At 45.8% G+C, this 14791-nt stretch overlaps 1 protein-coding gene across 7 annotated transcripts in view; it reads left to right on the top strand.

The window, feature by feature from the left end:
- The window catches only part of LOC138516182 (hyaluronan mediated motility receptor-like), a 269808-nt gene that overhangs the window by 108401 nt on the left and 146616 nt on the right, over nt 1–14791 (top strand). For all 7 annotated transcript variants that reach the window (XM_069631115.1, XM_069631117.1, XM_069631114.1 and 4 more), the window contains one exon: nt 12625–12783. In XM_069631115.1, coding sequence (XP_069487216.1) covers nt 12625–12783 — 159 coding nt within the window. The remainder of the gene's footprint in view (nt 1–12624; nt 12784–14791) is intronic.

Genomic DNA, 14791 nt, shown 5'->3' on the forward strand with positions numbered 1-14791 from the left:
CTAAGTCTTCCCAATCCTCTGACAAGCACAATCAATCTCTAATCTTGTAACATCGGTCAAACTTCCTTTCAATTTCCTCTTTCCTAGGCCACACTACTATCGTCCATTCCTTCACCCTACTCAGCACCACATCCTCTTTCTCTGCCACCACCCATTCTTCCTTTTCCACCACTCCAAGATCAATGCTTGCGATAATCATCTCATCCTCCTGTACTGCCTGTTTGGCCTACACCATATCCCCAACCGGAAGTCGTTATAAGCAATCCGCGACCACATTTTCCCTGCCAGGGACATAACACATCCGAAAATTGTACCCTTGCAGGCCCAACATCCACCTCGATATTCTGGGAGATCCTTTTGCCCAACCTTCACTAGCCATCATCTGCACCAAAGGCCTATGGTCAGTTCTAATCAGGAACTCCTGACCCCACAATAAAATGGAAGTGCAACACACCCAGAAATACAACCAAAGCCTCCCTCTATATAACTGAGTAGTTCTTCTCAGCTGCCCTCAAGGGTCTAGATGCGAATGCAATAACATGTTCTTCCTTTCCACCATCCACCTGCGAAAGTGATGCCCCCAAGCCTAACAAACTAGCATCCACAGACAATACAGTTTTCCTGCCGCTCACAAATCCTCCCAACGAAGGTGCACCAACAATACCTTCCTTAATTTTTTTGAAAGCATACTAACATTCTTTCGACCAAACAAACCCAGCACCCTTCTTGAGTAACTCTCTCAGGGGATATGAAATAGTGGCAACATTATTTACAAACTTCTGGTAAAACTCAGCCATCCCCATAAAGGACCTTAACTGATCTTTGTCTTGTGGAGCAGGGGTTTTACCAATACTTTCCACAAGACTAAGTTTGGGAGCAATACTCCACCTCACGCACCCCTATTCTACATTTGCTCCTCTGGACTGTCAAACCAGCTAGCTTCAACCTTCCCAACACACACCTCAAAATGTCATCATGCTGTATCACACTCACTGCAAACACCAGTATATCATCCTGAAACACTATCACATTGACAATGCCTTCCAGTACTTTCTCCATCACACGCTGAAATACAGCGGCAGCCGATGCCAACCTAAATGGCACCTGCAAGTATTTAAAAGTTCTCTCTGGTGTGATAAAGGCTGTAACATCTTGACTCTCCCTGGACAAAGGTACTTGGTGGTATGCCACCGATAAGTCAATAACAGTGAACCAACTGGCAGATCCTAAAATGGCTAAAGCTTCCGATATGATCAGCAAGGGGTGTCTTTCCACCAGAATGTTCTTGTTGAGATCTCTAAGATCAACACAAAGGCCCTCATTAGGACCTTGGCGGAGGACCATGGTGCAATTTGCACCATGGTCCATGGCGCAAAGCTGCCAACTCCGCCAAGGTGCTTGGCGGACTTACCGCCCCATGCCGACCTTGGCGGGGCGGTAAGTCCCCAATCCCCATTTTACCCTTCCCCATTCCCATTCTTGCCCCATAGGGTATAATGGGAGTGGGGAAGGCGTTAATTACGCCACCGTAAATTACGGTGGCGTAATTAACATCAAGATCCCGTAGCGCCATGGATTTCTCCGCCTGCAAAAAGCAGGCGTAAAAATCATCCATGGCGCTACGGGAACTCGTAGTCTGGCGGAGAGGTACGCCATGCACTACGCCGGCGTACAACCCTCTCCGCCAGGGTCCTAATGAGGGCCAAAGTCTCATTTTTCCATTGCTCTTTGCACCAAAACCACTGGTGACCGCCATTCTGTTCCTTGTATCAGCTCTATTACTCCACCCTGCAGAAGATTATTTAACTCCTCATGTAGTTGCTGCCTCATTTTATACAGAACTGGTCTCACTTTGTGTACCACAGGACAAGCATTAACCTTCAACTTGATGGCGTGTTCAAAGTCTCTCAATTTGCCAAGGCTTTCCGAAAATACCTCTATAAATTCCACAACCCATCTATCGTTCACCTCAACTATTGAAATTGGTGTTGGTGCACTTGCTTGAATTCTCAACCCCAAGCTTCTTTGTTGCTCCCATCCTAGTAGGGAAGCACCTTTCTTTGCCACTAGTATGTTGGCTGGGCATTCTCTGCCATTGTAGCTCATTCGTCCTTGGAAACTCCCCACCAGGTCTATACACTCTCTCCATAACCACACGGTTGTACCTGGGCCAGAGACAGGTCCAGCACATTCTTAAGTAGGCTATATTTGGGGGAATCTTCTGACACAATTGTCCATGGTGACGCAGAATACACCTTCATCGTCAATTTCTGCCCATCTATCTGGAAATCATCCACTGGACCACTTGCCCCCTCGGACAGTGCAGAGATTTCAAAAATATGTTGCGGCTTGCCTTCGACATTGGGATTAGGTGAGGAATTTATTTGGTCACTATTGTTCTGCTTCTGCTCCACCACACTGATAGTCGACTCCTTACACATTTGCGCAAAGTGACCCTTCCGCCTGCACCTAATGCACTCTGCATTCTAAGCAGGGCAAAACGCACTGTTCGCCGCATGTCTGAAATTCCCACATCTGAGACACTTATGTCCCCACCATTCCTTCCTTGGTACAGGGGGTTTCTGTCACAGATTACACATACCTCCTGCCCCCAAGGTTTTCCATTTTCATTTACTTCATATACTGGGTAGTCTGTTCAATGCCCCTTGTAATCTCCACCGCCTGCTTCAAAGACATGTCTTTCGCTAGAAGCTTCTCTTTGACTCTGGGGTTGTTGGTGCACCTGACTAATTAATCTCAGATCAGGGAGTTCGTTAGATCTCCAAAATCACAGGTATAGCTCAGTGTCCTTAGTGCAGCTACATAAGTCTCTACTGACTCAGAAGATTCCCGACTCCTCTGGAAAGACGTATGCCTTTCAAATGCAACATTTTCTTTTGGCTCAAAATGTTCTTCGATTATTTTAACGGCCACATAGAACTCATCTAGATCTCCTGCCCCCTCCTCCAGCAGGTTTGCAAGACCATCAAACACACAGTGCCCTTCCGAACCCAAATTGTGGAGTAATAGTGCTTTTCTCCTTGATGGGCTGAACCTGTCTCCACCTATGGCCACCAACTAAGTTTCAAACATTTTCCTCCACCGCTCCCACCTAATTGGTGGAGTATCAGGTTCTTCTAGAAATGGGGAAGGGGGTGGAATGGCGGCTGCCATGATCAGTTCCTTACTGTGTTCTCTTTATTTGACCCCTTGGGGATGCCTTAAGGTCCTTGACAATGGTGGCTGTATAGTGGAATTGCAAGCTTGGTGTTGTGCAACTGGACACTTAATACTTAATATTGTTCTGTACTGTAATTCAACTTTTATTTCTGATGTTTTGTGTAACTGGGCCTTGGCTACTTGTAAGAGTGTCCTTTCCAGCTCCTAGTCTCCTTTGTACGCCTCAGGCCCTGTACCAAGCCTGTGTCTGCATTGCGCCAGTAGCGCTGCCTTTGTTAATGGTATCCTGGCAACCGAAGCTTCAGCTTGCCTTCACACGTTTCCGTGACGAGTTGTGTAACTGGGCAACGCATCACAATGGTAGGCAATCCGTGTATGTACGCGCTGTGCACGCTCCTGTATTGCACACAAGTTCACGTACGTTCGGGAAACACATGTGCGCCTAGAGCCCAATTTATGAAACGCTGGTTTCCGCACCCCTTCCTAGTGCCACGTGTCCCCTCTGACCTGGGGTTCTCTTCTCCAGCAGCTGCGGTGCCTGTCGCTCCCTCCTCCGGATTCCTCTTGCACAGTGAAGAGCCAAGGGAACTCGCGGCAGCCTCACGACGGCCGGCCACCACCACTGTTCTCATTCCCTGCTCCGACTCTCCTTGTCGCCACTGATGGGTTCTGTAACACGGACACCGTAAGTAAAGGGAACAGGATATTTTATTAAGTAACAGAGCGAGCAACAGGCACCCAGCCCGGCTCAGCTCAAAATCCCAACCGTTCCACAACCTGATTGCATTCTGGAACAATAAGAGTAATGAACACAGGTCTCAAATAGAACAGAGTGCCAATCCTCTTAATGCACAGGAGGGAGCTACTGCCAGTAACCTTGAGTGAATTACTCTCTCCCTGTGCAAGGAATCTGTTGGAGGGAGTAAGGCTTTTGTTCACTAAGCAATTCTGTCACCAGTTTACTGCTCACCCATTTCAAGGCTTTCTCAGTTGTATGGTTGCCTGCAATTTAAGTTAAGCAAGTGTACAGCGCCCAGAATTCATTGGTTAGGTGAGCGACTTCAGAGTGATATTTGGTGACATAGCGCCATCTGGCCACTGTACAACACGACCACAGAAGAAGACAAGTGCTCTCTTTGAAGGATTGTTGCCCTCCTGGGGCAGGAAAAGTGGGTGCAATGGTGTCCGGGAGAAGGCCAACAGGTAGTCAAAACACAGAATTAGTGATATACCAAATATGTCACAAAACTGGATGAAAGATACCATGACATGGTGATGGTGTGCTGGATCCGATTCTGTTCCTGAGAAGTTATGTGTATGAGGATCCCACTGCCGAACAATGCTTATACCAAAAAGCCTTTCCTTGTGCTCCAGGATCCGGCTGGATGTTCACATTCCTGCCCATTATGCTTCATGTGCACAGCAGACGCAACGTGGATTTGCAAGAAGTTTAGGGAGGTGGTCATTGTTGCATAAGGCTCCTCCTACATTCAATACAGAGGCCGTCACCCACACGTCTTCAGGACAATGTAGGCGTGAGGCTTCAGAGACAGGCTGCAGGTTAGCACTGCTTTTTGAGAGGCTCCAGGCCATTGCTCGATACGGATCAAGCTTCTTCAGGGTACTGGTGCTGATCAACACAAAGGCCTAGTGTGAGAGACCCTGGAGTGTCTAAGTACAGCGCAGTACTTGGTGCTATGAGATCTGTTCTCCACTCCTGCAATTTTGAATTAATAACATGTAGAGATGTGAGCATGATGTGCAGCGGTGAGCAATAGCACAGACCATGTTGCTTTCAAGTGGACCATGTGACACCATTTTACCCAAATATGCACCCACACAGGTATTACCCAGTGCGTTCTGAAAAGCTTTATTTAACAAATGTGGGCCCCTTTTATTGGCCTATTTCATGCCCCAGTCCGGCCCTGGGACCCATGGATGCAAGTAGCAGGCTCTCCTTAGCACAGAAGAGGGGAGAACACCATATGCCTGAGTGTACACTGCTTATCTCTGCTTTTAAGGATCTGCAGATTATCTTAATCCCACGCCTCTCTAGAGCTGGGGCTAGCTGAGTCAATATAAGCATTCTCCCAGAGGAAGAATGGTCAGTCAGATGGAGATCCTTCTCAATGATGGTAATGCATTATCTAGAGTACATGCTCGCACCATATCAAAGCATAGCCAAATGCTGACAAAGCAAACCATTTCTATTTCCTGTAACAAAATATACCATGTGATCACTGCTACTCTTTCACTCGAGTTCTGCCATCAATTGATAACGACGTCATCCATCCTGAACTTGGTAGTTTATATGCAGGCAGGTGATTTGTAAAGTGAAACACAGGTAGAAAGTAGAAAAACTGTGTTCAGGTAGAATATAGTACATGGTCGGCGGGGACAGAGGGTGTCAGGAGAAAGTGGGTTGTCATCAGTGACCTGTCATGAGTAGATGTAATGCTGCTTGAAGAGTTGGCGCTTCAGTTCTGTAACCCTACTAAGGTAAGCAGGATTGTGTTCCAGTTTAGTCCAGCACTTAACTGGGTCTTTCTGGTGACATTTCAATTTGTATTTAGTTTAGTTTAGTTTATTATTTGTAAAGCGCAACCTAACCCTGAGGTATCTGGGTGCTCAGACATGAAACATTTGTTACAGTTACAGTACAGTAGATGAAGAATGAAGCATTGTGAAGACTAGGTTACAAAAATGGTCGGAATAGCAGCAGCAGACATACGGACCGGGTTACAGAGTGGCCAGTATGTCTGCAACATGGCAGATAGTGGGTAGACGAAAAGAAACGCTGGGCTGGGAATAAGTACTCCCCAGACTGAAAAAGCAATGGCGATAAACATAGCAGTAGTACAGGTACAGTAATGAGGGGCAAAACTGGAAAAGCAAAGGCCAAGGAGTGATTAAAATCAAGTGAAGGGTGGAACTAATGTTGCTGAGTGAAAAGCAATTCCTTCACTTTGGATCTACAAGACCAGAAGGAAAGTTTGGCTCTAATGTCTGTAGGAAGGGTGTTCCAGCACTTTGCTGCTAACACCGGAAAGCTCGACCCACCTGCTGTTTTGAGATTATACTTGGGTATATTAAGGCAGTGTAGATAAGGTGATCTAGCAGATCTGGTGAAACTATGCCTTGAAAATCTGTCAGTCAGGTATTGGGGTGCTGTCAAAGACAAGCATTTGTGGGTGATGACAAAAGTGAGTAGTTTAATTCTGTATGTACTGGTATCCAATGTGAGTCTCGTCTAATGGTGGAGATGTGATTGGTACGCGGTATGTTCAAAGACCATCGAATGGCATTATTCTGGAGAACTTGTAATCTATTCAAGTTGCGATTAGTAGCACCTAAGAATAGAGTGTTAGAGCAATCCATTTTAGGCAAAATCAAGGCCCTGGCTAGGGTCAGGCAACTGTTAGAGGACATAAAGGGTTTGTATAGATTGATTAATTTGTTAGTGTAAGCTGTGGTGGAAGCTGTAGAGTTTACTTGCTTTTTGAGGGAGAGGGTGGAATCAAGGTAGACGCCGAGGGATTTGACCTCTTTGGCAACCTTGATGATATTACGTCGATGTTGAATGATTGGTATCGAGGGTCAAGTTTGTTTAGATGGACTTGTGTGCCAACGATCAGAAGTTCTGTCTTATCGTCATTTAAACAGAGGCTATGTGCAGCCATCCAGGCCTGTATTTCTAGATAGATTTCATTTAGCTTTATTGAATCTCTCTCATAGTAACCAGTGAGAGTAATGAGGACCTGGGTGTCAACCGCGTAATTAGTGTAGGTGACACCCAGATCATCAAGACGATCAAAGAGGAGCTTAGTAAAGATATTATAAAGCGTGGGTGGAACACAGGACCTTTGGGGGACTCCGCACTGGATAGGTACTGTATCGGCAGCAGCCGTGGGTGCGAAGACCTTAGTCGTCCTATTTGAATGGAAGGATTGGATCCAGTTAGTGGCGTTCGGTGAGAATGCTGCAGCAATGGAAAGGTGTTTAGTCAGGATTTGATGGTCAACCAAGTCAAAAGCTGCAGATAAATCCAACAGGAGCAAGATGGTGAGGTTGCCCTTGTCATTGGCTTCGTCCATTTGGATTTTTAGGTCCAAGTGGGCTGTTTCGGTCCCATGCCTAGGTCTGAAGTCGGATTGTTGCAGGCCTAGAAGATTGTTGTCTTCCAAATGTTGTAGAATTTGGAGATAGGCTACTCTATCTAGTATCTTCAGGAGGAATGGCACTGTCATAATGGGTCTGTAGTTTGTTGGTATGTTAAAGTCTAAATTTAGTTTTTTGAGTAGAGGCAAAACCCATGCTTCTTTAAGATTGTTAGGGACTGAAGAGTTCTTGAAAGACAAATTAATCAAGGCTGTGATCAAGGGTGGCAGTTCTTTTGCACCATCCTTGATAATTGAAGCTAGGCAGGAATCTCCCTGGCAGTTGGACGGTCTCAGGCTCGAGATTATATTTGCCACTTTTTCCGCAGTTACTGGAGAGAAGTGGAATGGGGGGCATGAAGGCAATTGAGGGATGGACGAATTGCGTGAATGGGCAGTGGGAGCAAGGCTATTCCTTTTGGTCTTCAGGAGGCGGCGCAGGAGACTCCAGTTCTCTTAAAATAGAGAATAGTTCTTTGGTGCCAGATTTAGCATTCTGTATTATAGATCTCCTTTTTTGTATTGGTAATGGCGGCTTTGTAGGTGGCTGCAGCAATGGAGAACCTTTCCTTGTTTGGAGAAGAGGGGACATTTCTCCAATTAGCTTAAGATGTTGTTTTAATATTGCGTAACGCTTTTAGTTCAGCAGAGAACCATTTACTTAAATGGGCGGCCTGTTTAGCCTTCCTCAATTTTAGCAGTGCAATTTGGTTCAGTGCTTTTTCTATGGTAACCTTTTAAAGGTCAACCAAGGAGGATGGGTCTGTATCTGAGTTGGGGGGAAGGTCAGTGATAGGCTGTAGCAAGGGTAAAAGGTTCTCTAAGGTTATGTTGTGTTTGTTCCTGGACAAGGCTTGTGGTGCAATGACAGCATGCGTGTTATTGTGAGTGCCTTTGGGTATGGTGAAGGTGATGCCATGGTGGTCTGATCAGGCACAGGGTGTATTATTGAGTATTGTGAGGGCGCAATTAGAGTCAGCCAACCAGTCCAGCGTTCTACCTTTGGAATGGGTAGGCTCATTGATAGGTTGAGTGAAGCCCAGTTGTGTGATAGTGTCGTCCAATGTAGATGCGCTAGAGTCATTTGGGTTGTAGAGACCTAGATTCAGGTTGCCCAATAAAATGATTTGTGAGCCTGGTTTGGTATTTAGGGTGAAAATATGGGTGATGTCTTCCTCAAAGGAGGATATGACTCCTGGGGGTCGATAGATGAGGTGAAGTAGGAGAGTGCGGGTGTCTGTGAGTTGGAGTTTAACTGAGAGGAGTTCTGCTGAGGGTAGGCCTGCATTTGAGAATCCTCTGAGGTTCAGGTGGGATTTGGCAATGAAGGCCACTCCCCCACCTTTCCCAGTGTCTCTCTGTCTGACCGAATGATTGTGTAGTTGTCAGGAATGGCTAGTGATAAGGCAGGGTGTAGCCAAGTTTCAGTAACAGCGAGAAAGTCCAGTTGGTTGGTAGTAATAAGGTCAGCAATGTCAGGTGCGTGAGCGACCAATGAGCGTGCATTAATAAGAGCTCCCTTGAGGGTAGGGATATCAATGACTGGGGCTCTTTGTGGTGGGTTGTGGTGAGTGGTGGAACTGGTGTCCCTATGTAGGCAGGTAGGCGCAGATGGAGGAGTAGTGGTTATAGAGATGTGGGACCTGTTGGTGTCGTGTGGGACAGGTGTACTGTGAGTCATCATCCTACAGTGGAGGCGAGAACCTAGTCTTGCATTTCTCAGGCTGTGAGGGCAAGGCATCAGGGGTGTTGGTTGGGTGGCAAAGTGGGTGATCCATTCTGCGGGGGAGATGGGATATACACTGGTGGCAGTGGCTGGTTGCAGAGTATCTGGGAGTGGATATGTCTGCAAGGCTCGTAGGATTTTAGTGGGTGCTATGGCGTGAAACAGAGGTAGGAGAGTTGCCATGGTGAGCGTTACTCTCCGTAAGGTAGCCATGTCGAGAGTGTGAAGGGATGGACAAGAGCGTGAGAGAAATAATGCAGAAGACTAGGTGCAATACTAGGCTGGTGGTTAGGTGCTAGTCACTACAGATATGCATGGAGTAGTGCAGTGGGTAAGTTAAGTGAGGTACAGTGCTAGGTACATAGCAGTGGGCTAAGTACAATGCAGTGGGGTGGGTACAGTGCAATAGGCTAGGTACAATGCTAGACAGATGCTAAGGTGGGCTAGATACAATGCAATGGGCTGTGTACAATGCTAGACAGATGCGAAGGTGGGCTAGGCACAATGCAATGGGCTAGGTACAATGCAATAGGCTAGGTACAGTGCAATGGGCTAGGTACAATGCTAGGCAGATTTTAAGGTGGGCTAGGTACAATGCAATGGGCTAGGTGCAGTGCAATGGGCTACATACAATGCTAGACAGATGCTAACGTGAGCTAGGTACAATGCAATGGGCTAGGTACAATTCAGTGGGATAGGTACAATGCAGTGGACTAGGTACAGTGCAATAGGCTAGGTGCAATGCAATGGACTAGGTACAATGCTAGACAGATGCTAAGGTGGGCTAGGTACAATGCAATGGGCTAGGTACAATGCAATGGGCTAGGTACAATTCAATGGGCTAGGTACAATTCAGTGGGCTAGGTACAGTGCAATGGGCTAGGTACAATGCAATGGGCTAGGCACAATGCTAGACAGATGATAAGGTGGGCTAGGCACAATGCAATGGGCTAGGTACAATGCAATGGGCTAGGTACAGTGCAATGGGTTAGGTACAATGCTAGACAGATTTTAAGGTGGCTAGGTACAATGCAATGGGCTAGGTACAGTGCAATGGGTTACATACAATGCTAGACAGATGCTAACGTGAGCTAGGTACAATGCAATGGGCTAGGTACAATTCAGTGGGCTAGGTACAATGCAGTGGGCTAGGTACAGTGCAATAGGCTAGGTGCAATGCTAGACAGATGCTAAGGTGGGCTAGATACAATGCAATGGGCTGTGTACAATGCTAGACAGATGCGAAGGTGGGCTAGGCACAATGCAATGGGCTAGGTACAATGCAATAGGCTAGGTACAGTGCAATGGGCTAGGAACAATGCTAGGCAGATATTAAGGTGGGCTAGGTACAATGCAATGGGCTAGGTGCAGTGCAATGGGCTATATACAATGCTAGACAGATGCTAACGTGAGCTAGGTACAATGCAATGGGCTAGGTACAATTCAGTGGGCTAGGTACAATGCAGTGGGCTAGGTACAGTGCAATAGGCTAGGTGCAATGCTAGACAGATGCTAAGGTGGGCTAGATACAATGCAATGGGCTGTGTACAATGCTAGACAGATGCGAAGGTGGGCTAGGCACAATGCAATGGGCTAGGTACAATGCAATAGGCTAGGTACAGTGCAATGGGCTAGGAACAATGCTAGGCAGATATTAAGGTGGGCTAGGTACAATGCAATGGGCTAGGTGCAGTGCAATGGGCTACATACAATGCTAGACAGATGCTAACGTGAGCTAGGTACAATGCAATGGGCTAGGTACAATTCAGTGGGATAGGTACAATGCAGTGGACTAGGTACAGTGCAATAGGCTAGGTGCAATGCAATGGACTAGGTACAATGCTAGACAGATGCTAAGGTGGGCTAGGTACAATGCAACGGGTTAGGTACAATGCAATGGGCTAGGTACAATTCAATGGGCTAGGTACAATTCAGTGGGCTAGGTACAGTGCAATGGGCTAGGTACAATGCAATGGGCTAGGCCCAATGCTAGACAGATGATAAGGTGGGCTAGGCACAATGCAATGGGCTAGGTACAATGCAATGGGCTAGGTACAGTGCAATGGGTTAGGTACAATGCTAGACAGATTTTAAGGTGGGCTAGGTACAATGCAATGGGCTAGGTACAGTGCAATGGGTTACATACAATGCTAGACAGATGCTAACGTGAGCTAGGTACAATGCAATGGGCTAGGTACAATTCAGTGGGCTAGGTACAATGCAGTGGGCTAGGTACAGTGCAATAGGCTAGGTGCAATGCAATGGACTAGGTAGAATGCTAGACAGATGCTAAGGTGGGCTAGGTACAATGCAATGGGCTAGGTACAATGCAATGGGCTAGGTACAATTCAATGGGCTAGGTACAATTCAGTGGGCTAGGTAGAGTGCAATGGGCTAGGTACAAAGCAATGGGCTAGGTAAAATGCTAGACAGATGCTAAGGTGGGCTAGGTACATTGCAATGGGCTAGGAACAATGCAATAGGCCAGGTACAATTCAGTGGGCTAGGTACAATGCAGTGGGCTAGGTACAATGCAATGGGCGCAGTACGATGTTATGCTGGTGCTAAAATGCTAGACAATACCGACATATTTACTATAATGCAAATGTCAAACGGTCAGGCAACACACATGGGCTATATACAGAGCTGGAGATGTACAGAAGGTAGTGCGGCATGGTATTGCATGCTACGTATATCAAGTGTCACACGCTGCAGAGTAATGCAGGAGCAATCACGTACGGTACTGGAATGGGAACGGAACGTAAAAGAGATATGACTGATGCAATATGCTCGACGAGTGCCGGCCATACGGAGGTTGAGAAGTAAAGGGTCTGTAGATTTGGCAGCAGGGTTCCAAAGTTAAGTTGTGTTGTTACAGTGCCAATGCGACAAGTTGGGCGCAGGTAGTGTGGGCCCACTCTAACGATGAGGACAGTTGGCAAAGGAGGGAGGGGTTGAGAATACTTTGGAAAGCGCTTACCTTTTCGGGGTGACCTGGGTGGGGTAGAGCCAGCACCGTCTGTGCGCTCCAATGCGCAAACAGGTGCAAACAGGGCCTTATTCAATGGCCTTTTTGGATAGGGCTGGCTTCCACCTGCCAGCGGCCGTGATAGCCTTAAGAAGGGGCACGTTGCTAGGCAACAAGAAATACAACCTCGCTCTCAACCGAGCACAGTAAATGAGAAGGCCACTTTGAGATCAGGCGGCCTGGGTCAGGAACAGGTGAGGAAATGAAATAATGCTTGTAAATGTCGGCAGGCTTCTGTGAATGATGTTGTAATGAGGAACTTCTTTCTTATCAGGAATGTGGTGTCACTGCATTGCAAGAGTGCTAAGCTCGCACCTCAATGAAGTGAAATTGAAAGTTTTAGGATATGTTGCCTTGAGGTATTCCACATATGGCAGTTATTCTTTTCTTATAAAACATGAAAAAATACCTTAAAGACACCATAAAAGCACGTGAGTGTGTGTGTGTGAACTTGTGTATAAAGCACACACTTAATTTGTGATTACATTCTTAATTATTGCACTGATTTGAAGGCGATGGTATTTCAATTGCAGGAGCAACGTTGAGCTTGAAGAGCAGAAAAGATCCCATTCGATTAACTTGAAGGAGATGAGGCTAGAGCGGGACATCCTCTCCATGAAGCTTCAAGAAACAGCCCTCCAACTTGAGGAACTCTACCAGCAGCAGCAAACATGGGTGCTACATATACAAGGGTAATATCTGCTTATGAGTTATAATATCTCATTTCATTTCCTACAGTACTCCACCCTACTCTACTCCCCTATTATCCAATTTCCTCTTTTCAGCTACATTTGGGCTGAGAAATACTTAACTCCATGGAGGGAGACCTGCATATTCGAAACAGCGTAGCATGCAAAGGGCCTCATGACCATGAGAGCTTGGAAATCACTTTCAAAGTAGATATATTGACTATAGCTACCAGAGAAGCAAAGTCCTGCCATCTTATCCATGGGATACAATTGTGCAATGGCAATTTTACAATGTTGATGTCTTTGATACTAAGGGCCTGATTCATGGAATTTTTAGCACAGTGCAAAGTGACTTTGCATTGGTGCAAAGTGACTTTGCACTGCCAACAAATACCTTGATTCACAGAGGTGTGCAAAGTGTATTTTTGGAGTGCAAATACGGGGCTAATTCACGATGCAAAGAGTACCTTTGCACTGCAAAAATACACGTTGCACTGCTCTGTGAATCAGGGTGTTTGTTGGCAGTGCAAAGTCAGTTTGCACCAATGGAAAGCCACTTTACACCACGCTAAGAATTCCATGAATCAGGCCATAATAGTTTTAAGGCATTGAAAAAGGGGGCAATTGGGAGAAACAATTTCACCAGCTGGAATCCCCAAAAATAATTATATTAGATACACAATACTCGGAAGGCCACAATATGACAAAGGAAACCTGTTTATTATGTTGTCCTCGGCTGGCAGTTGTCAACCATTGTGGAATGCTCTTCATTTTCTAAGCATTGGTTTTTAATTAGAAGGATTCCGCTTAATTGCCTTGATCTTAATCCTGTTATAGGAGTTTGGCTTGGGATTGCCCTGAAATCATTTCTGTCCTTTCTATGTCTAAATGCAAGACTTTATTCATGGCCTTTTTCTGGTCCAAAATATAATTCAGCTCGAAAGGGAACTTTGATTCTACTTCTTCTAAACAATAAAGTTTTTGGAACACAGACCTGCATTGCTTTTTCTGTTGCTGGTGACTTCAAATACTGTGTACTGCACATTACTGCAGTACTTGAGATCTGCTCTTTACATAAGGAGCAGTGCCTTGAGGGAATAGATGTTCATGTCCTTCCATTGTAGCCCTCTTTTAAAGTAGAATTGGGTGAATTGTTTAATTGGTGGCGAGCAAACGTTTGCCATTAATATATGGGAGCGACTGAACATTGCGAGGGAGCCTGCAGCTACCTCCCCTGAGATTTCTTTTTAAATATTGGGTTAAAATGGGGCACTTTACAGCACACTTTCTGTGAACAATGGAGCAAAACGCCAATCAGTTTACGATCAGTTTCATAGGGTAGGATGTGAATAAAACAATTTCATGCCAAGTCATCGGCCGTGCACAAGAGCATTTTCCGAAAAATGTTCATGATGCCTTTGCCCATTATATGCCAGTAGTTTACCAGTGTAAATAAATATGTCATGCTGATATGTCAATTCTGGCTGTACCAATCTATCCATTATCCCCATGTAAGAAGATACTCCTGCTGACTTTGCCTTAATGTCAGTAAGAATATATGCCACGGTAAGAAAGTGATCTTTCATAGGCATACTGGCCGTATTGACATGTTTAAATCATGTCCAGACTGACTGCACCAGTGCAGGCCAGTATGGCCACATAAGAACACTCGGCGTGTTGGAATTACTCTTGATGCTAGTAAATAAATTAAAATGCCATATCACATTAAGAAAACCTGTCCAGTCTGACTGCACCAATTAGGACGGTATGTTATCTATGAACACTCTTTTTGGCTTTACCCCCGAGGCCAGTATAAAATACCATCCATAGTAAGACAACTGTTCAGACTGGTTGCACCAATGTAGACCAGTATGGCCATGTAACAACACTCATCATGTTGGTTTTGCCCTTAAATCCAGTAGAAAATGCCATTCCACAATGAGAAAACATGTCTTTGATGACTGCAAAAAAATAACTCCTCCCCCACAAGTAAGTGTACTTATCATGTAAA

This window comes from Ambystoma mexicanum, chromosome 6q (genome assembly GCF_040938575.1).
Source record: "Ambystoma mexicanum isolate Mex_15411 chromosome 6q, UKY_AmexF1_1, whole genome shotgun sequence".
Lineage (NCBI taxonomy): Eukaryota > Metazoa > Chordata > Amphibia > Caudata > Ambystomatidae > Ambystoma > Ambystoma mexicanum.